Here is an 18,802-nt window from a genome sequence, read left to right as displayed (position 1 = left end):
CCATTGATCATTTGTGTGTGATTTTGTTGTCAGCACATTCAACTATGTAAAGAAAAAAAGTATTTAATAAGAATATTTCATTCAGATCTAGGATGTGTTATTTTAGTGTTGTCTTTATTTTTTGAGCAGTGTATATAAATATATAATAAATAAAAATTCTAGTTCCTGCAAAAGACCAGTCTCAACGTCAACAAGGAAGAGGTGACTCCGGGATGCTGGCCTCCTAGGCAGAGTGCCTATGTCAAGTGTCTGTTCTTTTGCCCATCTTAATCTTTTAAAATCAGCCAGTCTGAGATAGAGATATGGCTTTTTCTTTGCAACTCTGCCAAGGCCAGCATCCCAGAGTCGCCACTTCACTGTTGACACTGGTGTTTTGCGGGTACTATTTAATGAAGCGTCCATTTGAGGACTAGTGAGGCGTCTGTTTCTCAATAGACACTAATGTACTTGTCCTCTTGCTCAGTTGTGCACCGTGGCCTCCCACTCTATTCTGGTTAGAGCCAGTTTGCGCTGTTCTGTGAAGGGAGTAGTACACAGCGTTGTATGAGATCTTCAGTGTCTTGGAAATTTCTCGCATGGAATAGCCTTCATTTCTCAGAACAAGAATAGACTGACGAGTTTCATAAGAAAGTTCTTTGTTTCTGGCCATTTTGAGCCTGTAATTGAACCCACAAATGCTGATGCTCCAGATACTCAACTAGTCTAAAGGCCAATTTAATTGCTTATTTAAAATCAGCACAACAGTTTTCAGCTGTGCTAACACAATTACAAATGTTTTTTTTAAGAACAATTAGCCTTATAAATGAATAAACTTGGATTAGCTAACACAATGTGACATTAGAACACAGGAGTGATGGTTGCTGATAATAGGCCTCTGTACACCTACGTAGATATTCCATAAAAATCTGCTGTTTCCGGCCTACAATAGTCTTTTACGTTCATTAACAATGTCTACACTGTATTTCTAATCAATTTAATGTTATTTTAAAATGGACAATGTTTTTGTGCTTTTCTTTAAAAAACAAGGACATTTCTAAGTAACCCCAAACTTTTGAACAGTTATGTATGTATGCATGTATATATGTATATCTCTCTGTAACTTCACAAAATTAATTTCCATGTAAATGGACAATAAAGTATATTGTATCGTACATTCATTTTCTTATGAGTTGACCCTGCAGGAAACAAACCCCTGGACAATAGCGTTGCAAGCGCTATGCTCTACCAACTACCACATAGGAACACAAATAATGTGTCTAATTAATATGCGTTTCGACAAAAAAAAATATTTTCAGCCACAAATAATGTGTACGTTATGATAGGCTGTGTGTTTTGTCATAAATTGTCACCTCATCTTACCTCGGCGTTGCTGGACTTCTTGCGTGTCCCCGGCGCCGGGTTGGGCCTCTTTATCGTGTTGTCCACAGAGAAGGCGACGGCAGGCGACGCGGAACCTGCATCCTTCTTTCCTTCTTTGGCGTCTTTCCCTTTGGCCTTGGGATCCTTGCCTAAACCAGCCAGAGCCTTGGCCTCTTTTTCCTTTTCTTTCCCTCCTGTCGGACCTCCTTTCAGGTCCTTCTCTTTCCAGTCTTTGTCTTTGTTACCTAAAGTACTACTCATGGCGTCGACGTGATTGTCGGTCCCCCTGCGGAGTCTCTCATGGGACCGCAACTCCCCAACTGTCACTCTCCTTGGTTTGTGTGGAGTTTTCCCTCAAAAAAGCAGTCAACCGACAAGTAGGCGTGGAGAGGGTTAAGAGTAGGAGACGACCTTTATAAACACACCAGCTGATACATACCTGTGTGGGCCTATACATTTACTTCACAAATAAATCCCTGTGATCCAAGCGGTTTCGTTTCTCAGAACGCCATAGGGGAGTAAATCCTTTGAAGCTGTGACTTGACAGGAGTGGTGATGGCAGCCATGGGCCACCTAGTTGTTTGAACTGTAGACGATTCCCCTCAGTTCGGTTTGAAGCCAGTTCAGACTAGAAAGGTCATCGAGGTTCTCATCATCCTTTGGGCTTTTTAAATGCTGTTGAATAAAACATAGACGAGTCAAAAGGCTGTTCAACGTGATCATATTTGAAATGACGAGTCAAAATCACATTTGATATCTTAGTGAATAGCCGTAAAAAAGAACTATTTAAAAAAATGACGCAGGTGGATGATATTTTAGGCCGATATTCAATATCATTAAAGGGGCAATCAGTAGTTGCTACATTCATTTTTGGACGAATGATATGTACCCATTGATTCTTGATGAATATACACTTAGAAATGCCTCATGATTTTAATTCAATTGTCACACCCCAACAGAACCCGAAACATAAGCTTGTTTCACTCCAATGTTAAAACAAAGTAAAATGAAAACAAACACTATATAGCCTCAAAACATGGTTAAAACTAAATGTTGATATCATGGATGACTAATCCTTGCATCCAAAGTTCCGTCTATGAATTTGAGAGTGATCCAATGTCTCCAGCCCCATGTCTCAGCTTTTTGCCTAACCAGGGGTGGGGAGTACGCATTACTATTGTTTCTACTACTGATTGCCGCTTTAAAATGTGAACATTTTGATAACAGAATTTCCCCAGAGAGCCATGTCCGCATTCATGTATCAATTAAAAAAAATAATAATCTAACAATACATTTTACTTTGTTTTTACCAATTTAACTACAAAACAATGGTAATAATTTTATTTGAATGGTAAATCTCTTGTAAATGAAGATGGCATACGCCTACTCACAATACAGGTAAATGCATATTCAATAGGGGCGTCGAGTTAGAGCTAGTTTTGGCTGATCAGTGGAGTCATACCTTATTTACATAAGTATTCAGACCCTTTGCTCAGGTGCATCCTGTTTACATTGATCAACCTTGAAATGTTTCTACAACTTGATTGGAGTCCACCTGTGGTCAATTCAATTGATTGGACAGGATTTGGAAAGGCACATATAAGGCCCCGCAGTTGACAGTGCATGTCAGAGCAAAAACCAAGCCATGAGGTTGAAGGAATTGTCTGAAGAGCTCAGAGACAGGATTGTGTCGAGGCACAGATCTGGGGAGGGGTACCAAAACATTTTTTTTGCAGCATTGAAGGTCCCCAAGAACACAGTAGCCTCGGAGAAGGGCCTTGGTCAGGGAGGTGACCAAGAACCCACACACTGACAGAGCTCCAGAGTTCCTTTGTGGAGATGAGAACATTCCAGAAGGACAACCATCTCTGCAGCACTACACCAATCAAACTTTTATGGTAGAGTGGCAAGACAGAAGCCACTCCTCAGTAAAAAGGCACATGACAGTCCGCTTGGTGTTTGCCAAAAGGCACCCAAAGACTCTCAGACCATGACAAACAAGATTCTCTGGTCTGAACAAAGATTGAGCTCTTTGGCTTGAATGCCAAGCGTCACATCTGGAAGAAACCTGGCACCATCCCTACGGTGAAGCATGGTGCTGTCATGCTGTGGGGAAGTTTTTCAGCAGCAGGGACTGGGAGACTAGTCAGGATTGAGGGAAAGATGAACGGAGCAAAGTACCAAGAGATCCGTGATGGGGGTGAAGGTTCACCTTCCAAAAGGACAATGACCCTAAGCACTCAGCCAAAACAACATAGGAGTGGTTTCGGGACAAGTCTCTGAAAGTCCTTGAGTGGCCCAGCCAGAGCCCGGACTTGAACCCGATCGAAAAACTCTATAGAAGCCAGGAAAAAGTCCATCCAACTTGACAGAGCTTGAGAGGATCTGCAGGGAAGAATGGGAGGATTTTATTTATTTGATAAATTAGCAAAAAAATGTGGGAAAAGTGAAGGGGTCCAAATACACAATATATTAGCTTACTGATTAACAACATTTACATAGAAGCATCACTCCGGCATGTAGGCACTGCTGTTAGTTTGAGGATATGAAATAACATCTATGCAATGTAAATGGGTTTGCTTATGAAACTAGTATTCTTGTCATTTTCTGTGATTTTTTTTCTGCAGTCAGGACAGAACTGTAAACAACTCACCTACCAGGACAAAATTCAAACAACTCAATCGGCTAGTTCAGCCATCTGTCAATAAATGGGCGGGTTCTAACTTGTATCCTACTGCTACGATTGGATAGCGTGAAGCTGTAACTTCGTTTACTTTCTCATCTCTCTCCATCGCTCATATCACTTGGTGCGGTGTACTGCTACTATGACAACTAGCTCAATGGCATTTGCTACCAAGTCATAAATGTACATAATATCTAACAAGGACAAGGGAAGGGGGAAATGTCTCGTTGCCGAAAATGGTGCATGTGTAAAAACCAGCTAATGTTAGGAGCTAATAGCCAACGTAGCTAGCAATTTGATATCTTAGGACCATGCTTATCTAGCCGGCCAGAGTAGCTAATATAGCCGGCCAGAGTAGCTAATATAGCCGGCCAGAGTAGCTAATATAGCCGGCCAGAGTAGCTAATATAGCCGGCCAGAGTAGCTAATATAGCCAGCCAGAGTAGCTAATATTGCCGGCCAGAGTAGCTAATATAGCCGGCCAGAGTAGCTAATATAGCCGGCCAGAGTAGCTAATATAGCCTGCCAGAGTAGCTAATATAGCCTGCCAGAGTAGCTAATATAGCCTGCCAGAGTAGCTAATATAGCCGGCCAGAGTAGCTAATATAGCCGGCCAGAGTAGCTAATATAGCCGGCCAGAGTAGCTAATATAGCCGGCCAGAGTAGCTAATATAGCCGGCCAGAGTAGCTAATATAGCTGGCTAGAGTAGCTAATATAGCTGGCTAGCTAACACCACAGATGACATGGCTAATAATCTTAATCTTTGCTAACAGGTCACATGTGCTTAGCTAGCTTATTTTCTTCCACCTTTAACTTAACCAGGTAGACTAGTTTAAAACAAGTTCTCATTTACAACTGCAACCTGGCCAAGATAAAGCAAAGCAGTGTGACACAAACAGCAGAGTTACACATGGAATAAACAAACATACAGTCAATAAACACAATAGGAAAAAAGTATATATACAGCATGTGCAAATGAGGTAAGGCAATAAATAGACCAAAGTGGCAAAATAATTACAATTGAGCAATTAAACACTGGAGTGATAGATGTGCAGAAGATGAATGTGCAAGTAGAGATACTGGGGTGCAAAGGAGCAAAACAAATGAATAATAACAGTATGGGGATGAGGTAGTTGGATGGGCTATTTACAGATGGGCTATGTACAGGTGCAGTGATCTGTGAGCTGCTCTGACAGCTGGTGCTTAAAGTTTGTGAGGGCGAGATGAGTCTCCAGCTTCATTGATTTTTGCAATTTGTTCCAGTCATTGGCATCAGAGAACTGGAAGGAAAGGCGGCCACAAAAGGAATTGGCTTTGGGGGTGACCAGTAAAATATACCTGCTGAAGCACATGCTACGGGTGGGTGCTGCTATTGTGATCAGTGAGCTGAGATGAGGCGGGGCTTTACCGAGCAAAGACTTATAGATGACCTGGAGCCAGTGGGTTTGGCGGCCAGCCAAAGTGAGGGCCAGCCAATGAGATTATACAGGTCACAGTGGTGGGTAGTATATGGGGCTATGGTGACAAAACGTATGGCACTGTGATAGACTGCATTCAATTTGCTGAGTAGTGTTGGAGGATATTTTGTAAATGACATCACCCGAAGTCAAGGATCGTCCGTTTTACGAGGGTGTTTGGCAACATGAGTGAAGGATGCTTTGTTGGGAAATAGGAAGCCGATTCTAGATTTAATTTTGGATTAGAGATGCTTAATGTGAGTCTGGAAGGAGTGTTTACAGTCTAACCAGACACCTAGGTATTTGTAGATGTCCACATATTCTAAGTCAGAACCGTCCAGAGTAGTGATGCTGGACGGGCTGGTAGCGATTGGTTGAAGAGCATGCATTTAGTTTTACTTGCATTTAAGAGCAGTTGAAGGCCATGGAAGGAGTGTTGTATGGCATTGAAGCTTGTTTGAAGGTTTGTTAATACAGTGTCCAAAGAAGGGCCAGAAGTATACAATGGTATTGTCTGCGTAGAGGTGGATCAGAGAATCTCCAGCAGCAAGAGCGACATCATTGATGTATACAGAGAAAAGAGTCAGCCCGAGAATTGAACCCTGTGGCACCCCCATAGACTGCCAGAGGTCCGGACAACAGGCCCTCCGATTTGACACACTGAACTCTGAGAAGTAGTTGGTGAACTAGGCGAGGCAGTCATTTGAGAAACCAAGGATGTTGAGTCTGCCGATGAGAATGTGGTGATTGACAGAGTCGAAAGCCTTGGCCAGGTCTGTGAATACAGCTGCACAGTAATTGTCAAATCGGTGGAGATTATGATATCGTTTAGGACCTTGAGCGTGGCTGAGGTGCACCCAGACCAGCTTGGAAACCAGATTGCATAGAGGAGACGGTACGGTGAGATTCTAAATGGTCGGTGATCTGTTTTTTAACTTGGCTTTCGAAGACCTTAGAAAGGCAGGGTAGGATAGATGTGTCTGTAACAGTTTGGGTCTGGAGTGTCTCCCCCTTTGAAGAGGGGGATGACCACGGCAGCTTTCCAATATATGGGGATCTCAGACGATACGAAGGAGGAGGTTGAACAGGCTAGTAACAGGAGTTGCAACACTTTTAGCTGATAATTTTAGAAAGAGAGGGTCCAGATTTTGCAGCTCTTTCAGAACATCAGCCATCTGGATTTGGGTAAGGAGAAATGGGGGAGGCTTGGGCAAGTTGTTGTGGGGGGGGGGGGTGCAGGACTGTTGACCAGGGTAGGGGTGGAAAGGTGGAAAGCATGGCCAGCCATAGAAAAATGGTTAATGAAATTCTCAATTATCATGGATGTATCAGTGTTTCCTAGCCTCAGTGCAGTGGGCAGCTGGGAGGAGGTGCTCTTATTGACCATATACTTTTTGGAGTTTGTGGTGCAGGATGCACATTTCTGTTTGAAAAAGCTATCCTTTGCTTTCCTAACTGCCTGTGCATATTGGTTCCTAACTTCCCTGAAATCGTGGGGGTGATTTGATGCTTGCTTACTGCATGCAGTCCGGGCACGTCGACACAAGCCTTATTATTAGTGAATTAACTCAAATAGTTTATTTTGGTCAGTGTCAATTCATCCATTTCTCAATACTGCACCTTCCTGTTGGAGAATGAGCCAGCTTGCTGCTGTGGTTGATTTTCCCAGCTAGACATTCCTCAGCATTGTGCAATTAGAGCTAGGGCTATCATATCATGGTGTTTTTTACAGTACATTTTGTCTGCATTTCCTGCACTTATTTGAGAATTTCCACACTGCCACATAGGGCTGTACAATACGGGCAACAAATCTAAGCCTTATTTTTAACCAAATGTTTCAATTGTGATTTAGATCAAAAACACTTGGGTGAACTGTTGGAATCATGGAAGTAGAATGTGGGCACTTAGAATACAGTGTTATTTGACATGACAGGAAATAAAAATGCAAATTAATTACTTAAAATTCATACAATGTTGATTTTCTGGATATTTGTGGACACACACACCCCTCTCACGTGGGGGATAGGCAGAGTTCATGACATCCTCGGGAAAAGACAACTGTTTATGGCTTTCCTTATGTACATATAGCCCCCTACTGCTGAATTGATTAGAAAAAACATTGCTTCAAACACATTCCACAGTTCAACGAGGTCACTACCCATCTGTCACGCCTTGGCCATAGAGAGGCTTTTATTCTCTATTTTGGTTTGGCCAGGGTGTGACTATGGTGGGCATTCTATGTTCATTTTCTATGTTTGGTATTTCTTTGTTGTTTGGCCGTGTGGTTCTCAATCAGAGGCAGCTGTCTATCGTTGTCTCTGATAGAGAACCCTACTTAGGTAGCTTTTCCACATGGATTTTGTGGGTAGTAGTTTTATGTTTTTGTGTCAGCTGCACCAGACAGAACTGTTTCGGTTTCGTTCGTTCTCTTTGTTGTTTTTGTTATTCAGTGTTCAGTTCAAATAAAAAAGATGAACACGTACCATGCTGCGCTTTGGCCCACACCTTCTTCATACGACAACCGTCACACCATCAATCACCTTGACAGCTTTAATGTAAACACAGGCTTTACTTCAAATGAACAGCTGCACTATCAGGTTACATAAACACTCACTTGATACCGTGAGAACTTCTGGACAGGATGTACATATATGGGCATAAACACGTGACCCATAAAATACCTCAATCACTTTTTTGACACATGCCGTCTACTGTATTCTCTCTGTCCTGATACGTCGGCTTGGAAGATTATCGGTCGTTCTCTAAGTCCTATCATTTGACAACATTGCAATATTATTTGAGCTAGCTGGCTGTACCAAAACTACAGTATTTTTCCATCACAGCTTGTTCAAATCGAATTATATTTGTCACATGTCCTGAAGACAACAGATGTAGACTTTACTGTGAAATGCTAACTTGAGTCCTTTTCACAATAAAATGTTTCAATTTAATTCAATTTAAAAAAAATTGCAAATAAGAAAAAAATTAAATACTGACAATAAAATAACAATAGTGAGGCTATATAAAAGGAGTAGAGGTAATATGTACATGTAGGTAGAGGTAAAAGTGACTAGGCAGCAGAATATGTGGAGAGTGTGAAAGTGTGTCTGTGCGACTGAGTGTGTGGTGTCATAATGAGTGTGTATGTGTTGGAGCGTCAGTGTAGTCAGTGTGTGGGTAGAGTCCAGTGAGTGTGCATAGAGCCAATGCAATAATGTCTCTACATCTTTTTAAATAGGGAGACAATGTTTTCAGCGCTTATTTCCATGACTGATCAAAATCATTTTCTCATTGCTCTCTTGTCCCTATGCAGGAGACCAAGGTGAGCAATAAATCACAGTACCGAATCTACGGCGGACCCCATTTAGTCGACTGGTTGATTGGCTTTTGGTCGACCAAGATTTTTTTAGTCTAGCAGTAGCAAAAAATAAATAAATCATGGTGTACAAGACACCTGTCTGACTGGCACCTGTTTGAGTGGACTGATCCATTGTGGGGGTGGCACAGTCCATCACTAAGACATATGCTACTTAAATTGTATATGGTTATATTATGTAAGAACAAATGGTGCAACACTAATAAAAATAATATTTTATAACAAATGTGCCTTCTCCTGCGATGGATAGTGTTCTCTGTCCTCAGTTCTGAAACACATCAGCGCGTTGTTGAATTGGCACATTTTCCTGGACCATGTTGCTATGTGCATAATAAAGAAGTTAACCAGCATATTGGTGTTGAGAAGAATGCTGTGGAGGCAGCAGTGAAGTTAGGAGAGAAGAACACAGCCCTTGCCTTAATCATCTAAGAAAAGTGAGGAGAGGAAACCAACTTAAATTAGGTCTATAATCAATAACCTAACTGTTAAATGTGCCTGGCTTTATAAATCATCCATATATACACTACCAGTCAAAAGTTCTAACCCTTGAATTACTAGGTGTTCTTTATTTTTAATATTTTCTACATTGTAGAATAGTGAAGACATCAAAACTCTGAAATAACATATGTAGTAGCCAAAAGTGTTAAATCAAAATATATTTGAGATTCTTCAAAATAGCCACCCTTTGCCTTGACAGCTTTGCACACTCTTGGCATTCTCTCAACCAGCGTCATGAGGTAGTCACATGGAATGCATTTCAATTAACAGGTGTGCCTTGCTAAAAGTTCATTTGTGGAATTTCCTTCCTTAATGTGTTTGAGCCAAATCAGTTGTGTTGTGACAAGGTAGGGGGTATACAGAATATATATTTTACCAAATAGGGCTCAAGTCCATAATATGGCAAGAACAGCTCAAATAAACAAAGAGAAATGACAGGCCATCATTACTTTAAGACATGAAGGTCAGTCAATATGGAAAACTTTGATAACTTCGACAGTTTCTTCAAATGCAGTCACAAAAACCATCAAGCGCTATGAAACTGGCTCTCATGAGGACCGCCACAGGAAAGGAAGACCCAGAGTTACCTTTGCTGCAGAGGATAAGTTCAGCACAGTTACCAGCCTCAGAAATTGCAGCCCAAATAAATGCTTCAGAGTTCAAGTAACAGGCACATAACATCAACTGTTCAGATGAGACTGAGTGAATCAGGCCTTCATGGTTGAATTGCTGCAAAGAAACCACTACTAAAGGACACAAATAAGAAGAGGAGACTTGCTTGGGCCAAGAAACACGAGCAATGGACATTAGACCGGTGGAAATCTGTCCTTTGGTCTAATGAGTCCAAATGTGAGATTTTTGGTTCCAACCGCCATGTCTTTGTGATACGCAGAGTTAGTGAACGGATGATCTCTGCATGTGTGGTTCCCACCTTGAAGCATGGAGGAGGTAGTGTGATGGTGCTTTGCTGGTGACACTGTCAGTGATTTATTTAGAATGCAAGGCACACTTAACCAGCATGGCTAACTCAGCATTCTGCAGCGATACACCATCCCATCTGGTTTGCGTTTAGTGGGACTATAATTTGTTTTTCAACAGGACAATGACCCAAAATACACCTCCAGGCTGTGTAAGGGCTATTTGACCAAGAAGGACAGTGCTGCGTCAGATGACCTGGCATCCACAATCACCCGACCTCAAACCAATTGACATGGTTTGGGATGAGTTGGACCGCAGAGTGAAGGAAAAGCAGCCAACATGTGCTCAGCATATGTGGGAACTCCTTCAAGACTGTTGGAAAAGCATTCCATGTGAAGCTGGTTGAGAGAATGCCAAATGTGCAAAGCTGTCAAGGCAAAGGGTGGCTACTTTGCAGAATCTCAAATATAAAATATATTTTGATTTGTTCAACACTTTTTTGAACAGCATACAAGTCATTCATGATTTGAAATGCAATCAACCATTTTAGTTTTAAAATAAAATAGCGTAAACAACAAATTAACCATGCCATTTCGAAAATTTCATTCACAAACGTTACAACAAACTCTGGTATGCTTATAATTTATTTAGTGTTGTTTACATTGTTCCAGTCAGAAAATGTTTGTTGTAATCTAACAGCCCCTGTTTGGGACACATAATATGCACATACTGCTTGCTCCTTACTTTCTTTTTCTTGATCTATTTACCATAACTAGTCAAACTACCATATTTACCATAACTAGTCAAACTCATTTCACACATCTGACTTCCCCTTTACCTACTGAGCAACCAGTAAACATTCCCCCGTTTGAGTTTGTCACGTCCTCTACATTCATTTTGCTGTAACGTGTTAGTGTTCGGAGTTTGTTATAAGCAATTACTGATGTGATTATGATATGCTGTAGGTCAGGCCCTATTGGTGACACGCATGCAATACATACATGTGGAGACAGCAAGGATTGAGGGAATGTTTTTCCTAAAAAAAAATTAAGGATTTCAGCAACGAATTTTCAGTCAGAAATGACTGTTGCAGCTTCAGCAACACGGACAGCGCGTTAAACACTTGATGTTCTGTGGTGGTCGCTGCAGCAGGGAGGATTGCGATCGTCCTCCCTCTAGTCATTTGTGTCTTAATTATTTAATTGAACAGTTTGTTTAAAGCATCAGACAAGCTCAGTGCATATCTGATTTGATTAAAGCACATGGAATGTGTTTATATAATGGTAAAATACACATTATAAAATGTCAACCAAATAATTGGTCAAAAGAACAGATGACTCGGTTGACCAATATAGAATTTCTCTCTTCTTCTTGGGGACAGCTCTAATCAAAATACATAGAATCACAATACATACCGTATCGGCGCCTAAGTATCGTGATATCGTATTGTGATGTCTCTGGCAATTCCCAGCTCTATTAGTGAATAAGCTAGGCCATAGGCAACTTCAACAGGTTGAGATGACAATGTAAGCCAATGAATGTACTACAATAGTTACAAGTGATGTTGAGAACCTGGTAAGTAGGTTGGCCTGACTTAACCTAAAGGTCATAAAAGACAAATTGACAACAACTGTCGAGAGCTTCAACATCAAAATGATTTATATAAAACTAAAGTCTCTTGGTTTCTGTCTTTGTTCTGTCCATAGAAATAGATTATCTAGGAAGGGTTTGGAACCTCTAACCCCTCATTCTAGTTCTGTGGTTCCATCTCACAGCCTGTAGTACAGTAATAGCATCATTTGTATGTAGTAATAGGTTACAGTATGAAGCCTAATAAAGTCATCTGTTATGCTCTAGGTATGTGTGTGTAGAAAAAGAGCAGGCTTGGCAACAGATCAGAGCTAAGGGAAAGGTTAGCACTGCTGCTGAGAGTAGGTGTTTGTGTGTGTCTAATCTTTGGGAGGAAGCGGTCTTCAAAGCATAAGACTCATAAAACACATAGGGGTAAAAAGGGGTCCTGTTGATCCCGTTAATGACAAATAGATAAGCTTAAAGGCCCAATTTCTGCTGTTTTTATATCAATTCAATTCTGTAATAGCTCATAATTAAAAATGGTCAAAAATAACAAATATTGATTAGCAAATAAAACTAAAAATTAATTTACTAGGACTGTCAGAGTGGGGAAAACTGGAAACTTGCTGTTATTGGCAGAGGTTTGTAACTCTGTTATTCATCTATTAATTCATTTTCCCCTAGTGACGTCATCGGGCAAGCTGAAACTCCACCCATGCAAAACCAAGTGATTAGAAGGTCCTGTGTAGATTGTATTTTCAACCAGCAACTATCAGGAAATAACAATGATCAAATGGTGTTCACACTTTTACAGTGTTAGTTTCATCAGCTGTTGTACAATATTATACAAAAACACAGGAAAAACTGAATGGTGACTACACAGGGTCTTTAATAATGCTCTGTAGGTACATTTTGTGCTGCTCCTCTCAGTAACAGTTATGTTCACTCAACAGAGAAGTATCTAGCAGCACTGACCTCACCGACTTAGGATAACTGTGAACTCTATATTAGGCTACTAATAAAATGAGAGAAAATAGATGGTGAATATTAAAAATACATAAATAACAATGAGACTATACTGTGAACTAGGCCTAGAGCAAAGCAGCAATCACTGAATGACCTCTGACTCAACCCAGATTATAATGAACTAAGAGAAAGGTGATGGACGTTGAATATCAAAACACATGACTGTATAAAATAATAGTTGGTTGTATCAAAGCAGGCAGCTTCTTTGTATTTTCTTTTGGGAATAGTCCCTCAAATAGGGTCGTCACTAGTTGCCACAAAGTCATAAACCCCGTGCCACAAAGTCACTGCTAAACTTAAGACCAAAAAGCACATTGTTGTTTTCATATAGAGTATTTTTACGATATAGCCAATTTTGACTTTGTGGCATTGGTAACTTGTGGAAACCCTAAAATAGGGTAAGTAGGCTATCACATCAATCATGTCTTAGATAAAGGCAACTATGCAACACGGCAGTGGGGTCTGGGGTTGCCTGGCGACTCATTCTGAATTTCATTTTGCTGCTCTAACTATCATTCAGTCAGACTGCCATCGTAGAAGTCCTTTCTGCTGACGTTAAAGTGAGGGGCTTTGTACAAAAGTCAACTGCGATTGGATTATCTCTAACCAATCAGAGTATCAAAAGCAATGACCATTTCTGAAACGCCGCTTGACCCACGTGTACAGGCTCTGGCCACACCCATCAGTTACTGGGGCCAACCAGAACGGTTTGAACGTGTTCGCATTCGAGAAGTCCTCTGGGAGGAGATCAAATTCAGACTCATTGTGGAGAATACATTTTAATGGGCGTGGCGTTTGGCCGGAGAGATTGGTCACCAGGCATAGTCTGGGGTACAACAAGTGTCAAAATCCCAACAACAAACATGGCAACGGCAAGCTGACAACTAACCTACTGCCCCTCACCTAAACAAGCAGTGGGTGTAATGTCAGTGTTTGTTTATTCTTTAAATTCCTCTTCAAAATCATAAAATGTACCCAAAGGTTTGAAACAAACATGAGCTAGTTTAATAATATGCAGGTGACCAAACCGAAGAAGCACTCTCACCCCCCAACTCCAGAAAAATTACTTGTGGGCGAAGTCATGCTGTAGAAAAAGCACATAAGGTCAAGGGTCATGGAGCGCAGCAACTTTCCAGTTATTTTTCATCACTGACTGACTAAATGTATCATTCCAGATTCCACTCCATGGAGAGAAACCAAAAGGAGAAGAACCAAGTTTGGGACGAATGACAGGCAGTGCAATAGATGATATACATAAAATGAGAAGGCTGGACACCATTTTCCTCTGATTATTATGATGATCCACCACCATCATCACTGTAGCTTTCCTCAATTCATGTGCCAATTGTTAAGCCTCTACTTGTATAATGTAGCCTATAGCCAGTTGGTGGACATCTTGGGCAAAGCAAGCAGTCACTACTACCAATCCTGCCAAGTCTTCCCATGTTGTTGCGTCATGTTTGCTCAAGACTGGCCAATTTTCTTCATCTGTCCTCTCCCTTTGAGGATTGCATAAGTATACGCATATATCATCATCACTGGAATAAAGTTGGAATAACACATAGGTTTAGGCTTTGATATGATAGAATCACTACAATTGTGCAAATACATTTAGCTGCCAGATTTGTGATTGGGGGTTAAGGACTTTGGAACAATCAATCTCCCCATGTCCACTCCTGAATGAATGAATGACAGACAAACAGTTTATTTCTGCTCTCTTTCCCCTGCATATCTTTTTTCATTTTACAAAGCATTTAGCTAACTAGGCAGGCTTAACAACTCTCTCACTGACTGACTATCAAAGATGATTACAACCAATAGGCCTAATACTACGCAGCTCCTGTAATTGTGTCTACATTTGACAGTGATGGCAAGAGATGCACTGGTGAGGTGGCAGGCAGCTACTAGCTACATAACCAGCCCACAGCACAAGCAGGATGTAACCGTGCCAATGACAAATCCGTGGAAAGAGAGATTATCGATAAAACCGGTGCCACAGTTCGTGGAAGTCAAGTTACGTCCAAGATCACGATTGATATGCGTAAAAACAAGACGCAAGCCAACCTGTATGTGTATGATACAGCAGCAAACGATGGGGTGGTCCTGCTGTGCTTGTCAGAGCCACATACTAACGTTAAATTGGTTAGTTAGCCAGCCTACGAACTGGCTGACAAAACTAGCTAGTTAGCTATTGATTGTTTGGGAAAAGTAGCCGCAAATAGCTAGCCATTCTTAATTTAGTGTCACCCTTGTCGTGCTAACAAAATCTGTAAGCAAGCTAGCTAAATAATTTCAACTGGTCATGAAATCAAAAAACGAAACGTCAACACATCAAGCTAACTTCAGAAGCTAAGTGAGGCTGGCAAACATTTTTTGCAAACATTCAGTCAAATCGTAGAGCAAACAACTTGGACAACGTCATATCTAGGTACAATTCTGGTAGAGGAAACAAATATCAGTCTCAGTAGCTAGATGGCCTTCTTATTTATAAAAATTAATTGCTAACGTTAACCTCCAAGCTCACATACCCGAGCGTTCTGACTGCGCGGTTCCCGACAATCGCGAGCCTATCACGGCGAAATAAGCAATCACGCAACCCCACTATCGCGCTGCTCAATCCTGTAGCTACCTTCAACTGTACTGACACCTAAATAATAACAACTATTATGTTCAAATCGTTAGTTTACAGATTGACACTTGGTCATTCAAGACCGTTTTCTCGTCAAGTATTTTCGCAGCGCCCTTTTCTCGCTCTCGTAGTGAAATGAGGAAAAAATAAAACATTCTCAAAACAGCGGCCATTCCGAACGAAGCTTGAACAAAAGAGTGCGGTTCTCAGCCTACTGAAAGGCTGCGTCATCAACCAAGCTATGCGGACGACAAAAGGGACATTTAAGAAGCCTACTATAAAAAGATCAGCTTGATTTAAAGGTGTATTGAAAGGTGTGAAATAATATAACTGTTTTACCTTCAGAGGTGTGACTCTACCATCCCTGCTTCCTCCTCTTTCCTACCACTGCTGTTGCTTGGGTCCCCTCCCTACCACCAAATTGCGTCACACGCACGCATTACCAATGTATCACGAGACTTACTTGAACAGAAAAAGGTGTTTGGGTAAGTGAAAGTGGTGAAAATGTGTAATTTAGCTACCTGGCATATTTATTGTCATCATAAAAGTGTAAAAGTCAGAAAAACCCGGAATATAACTCAAAGCTTTTTCCTGGGAGTGAAATTGAATGTTTGAAGCAAGCATATATTGCTCGTAGGGTTTAGTATAAATTCGTTTATATTCGTATTCAAACAGTCCGTTAGAATAATAATGCACATCCGAAGAGGTTGGATTAGGTCTGCTCCATGAGCATCTATTTTAGCCACGACCAGAGCTGCTAACTCTCACGCATTGGCGGTGAGACACGCATTTGACCCTCTTCTCATGTTCTCACGGCACAGCTTTTATATCACACTCATTGAAAAGTACTGATTTTATTTGTCTAATTATTCAATTGTATAGACAGCGCGTTCACTTTTCAACTGTGCTCCAAATCGTTTTGAAATCAGGGCATCTGCGGCTGCAATGTAACATCACGAGCAGAGCCTTGTCATGCCACAGCGCTGTGAACAGCGGCACATTGAAGCATATGATTGGCCTAATTATGTAAGAGATCAAGGGGATTGGAGGCATGTTTTAAGAAACGCCCCTCAAGATTTGAGTGGCGCTAAATAGAGAGAGAGACCACGTTCTGTGCTGAGGTGTGTGCACAACGGTAGCGCGCTGTTTTATGTACAATGTCGTCAACAAAATGTGCTTGCTGTTACTGCCTTCCCTATTGCAGAATACAGATTTTAGACAGCATGTACTAATGTCGATTTAATCCACGTTTACATTAGTCCCCTCGTTTGGTGAATGGCATTTAGGTTGTGACAACGAACATGCAGCAGACAGACAGACCCACACAGTTTTAGTAGGGAAGTTTGGTATTGTGACCTAACTATAACAAATAATTTGGTCAAACAGATTGTGAACCCAACACTACGTTTGATTCAAGAGGGGGGACAAAACAATATAGAACAATTATTTGGTTTTGGTGAAGAGGTAGATTTATGTGATTTTCAGTAGATTGTATCATCTATTTACTTTATTTAGTCTGATCAGTGGATCAATTCTCATTCTTACCATTGGGCTAAATTTTCAGCAAGAACACTACTGTTATTCCCCACACGTATTTTATTATTCTGCTTCTTCCCAATTTTGCCAGTGTATTTAAGTATTTGAAATCTGATATGCTGACCTGTGTCTTTGAAAATTATTTTTTTATTTGAATGTTTATTTTATTTCACCTTTATTTAACCAGGTAAGCCAGTTGAGAACAAGTTCTCATTTACAACTGCGACCTGGCCAGGATAAAGCAAAGCAGTGCAACAGAGACAACAACACAGAGTTACACATGGAATAAACAAGTGTACAGTCAATAACACAATAGAAAAAAAGAGAGTGTATATACAGTGTGTGCAAATGATATGAGGCTATGTATTTTTTCAGCCATACATGAACAGTTTTGAATAAGTCATACAAATAAGCATTGGATATTACATTCTCCAGGAATCAAATATCATTTTTGACATTGTAGAATTGTGTGGCGGTTCTAGCTTGTATGGCTCCCTGGGCGAACCCCTGTGCTAACTTGTCATTTTTATTCAGACATTTGGAACAACATAAATAAATAATCATAACATTTAAAACGATATAAATATATACACAAAAATAAGACTCATAAATATAAAAAATAAGTAACAAAGACAAATAGAAACAAATTGTAGTTTATAAATACATTTAAAAAAAGATAATTGAATTATTAAACTATTACCCTATTGCTAACAAAAAACACACAAATAAAACTAAACTGCACCAATCCTATATCACACAAATACACAAAGAGAATAACACACTTATAGAGAAGAGAACCTGATTATTACACTATTGAACTTCAAACAAGAAACACACACAACTAAATTGCACAAGTAATTGCATTACTAATTACATTAGTACTGTACCAAGTTAGAGGTGCACTATTTGAGAGATTCCCCACTCCCCCTCCCTCTGGCTTCCAGTGGGGAGACCTGAAGTCAAACTACCCCCGCCCCCTCCCCATCTCATACTTTTGAGTGGGAGAATTTCCCAGGCAGGAGCCTGCTTAGCTCACAAACTAGAATCAGGGCACCCACTCCGACAAGGTTAATTGACCCACAGTCCCACACGGTGACATGATATCATTGACATGACGTGCAAATGAGTGATAGAAAACCATCGCGCAAATGTCACCATTCGGAATATTTGTTGTTTCTTTGTGGGGGTTTTTATTAATATTTTAATTTTTTTGTGGGCGCCCTATGTCGCCCCCGGCAAGATGCTGTCCCGGGCGGCTGCCCATGGCGCCCCCGGCAAGATGCTGCCCCGGGCGGCTGCCCATGTCGCCCCCGGCAAGATGCTGCCCCGGGCGGCTGCCCATGTCGCCCCCGGCAAGATGCTGCCCCGGGCGGCTGCCCATGTCGCCCCCGGCAAGATGCTGCCCCGGGCGGCTGCCCATGACGTCCCCGGCAAGATGCTGCTTTGGGCGGCTGCCTATGTCGCCCCCGGCAAGATGCTGCCCCGGGCGGCTGCCCATGTCGCCCCCGGCGAGATGCTGCCCCGGGCGGCTGCCCATGTCGCCCCCGGCAAGATGCTGCCCCGGGCGGCTGCCCATGTCGCCTATGCCTAAATCTGCCACTGGTGTGCATGCTAGGCAGAGATGGTAGGGGGTCTCACAACTCATAAACGCATCATATCAAATTAATTTACGCCTACGAGTTGAAGGTCCTTGGCATCATCTTGTTGTACATAGACAATAGTTGTGTCTATGTAGAGTAAGATGATG

General features: G+C 41.4%; 1 protein-coding gene across 1 annotated transcript in view; it reads right to left on the bottom strand.

The window, feature by feature from the left end:
• The window catches only part of shoc2 (SHOC2 leucine rich repeat scaffold protein), a 30,686-nt gene extending 14,741 nt beyond the window's left edge, over positions 1–15,945 (bottom strand). The window contains exons 1-2 of the mRNA XM_064962053.1: positions 15,859–15,945; positions 1,360–2,034 (exon numbers count right to left, since the gene is read on the bottom strand). Of these exons, the coding sequence (XP_064818125.1) occupies positions 1,360–1,620 (261 nt within the window). The 5' untranslated portion in view covers positions 1,621–2,034; positions 15,859–15,945. The remainder of the gene's footprint in view (positions 1–1,359; positions 2,035–15,858) is intronic.
• Positions 15,946–18,802: the final 2,857 nt, after the last annotated feature.

The sequence above is a fragment of the Oncorhynchus masou genome, chromosome 5, assembly GCF_036934945.1.
Source record: "Oncorhynchus masou masou isolate Uvic2021 chromosome 5, UVic_Omas_1.1, whole genome shotgun sequence".
Taxonomy (NCBI): Eukaryota; Metazoa; Chordata; class Actinopteri; order Salmoniformes; family Salmonidae; genus Oncorhynchus; species Oncorhynchus masou.
This window is presented reverse-complemented; position numbering and strand designations above follow the sequence as displayed.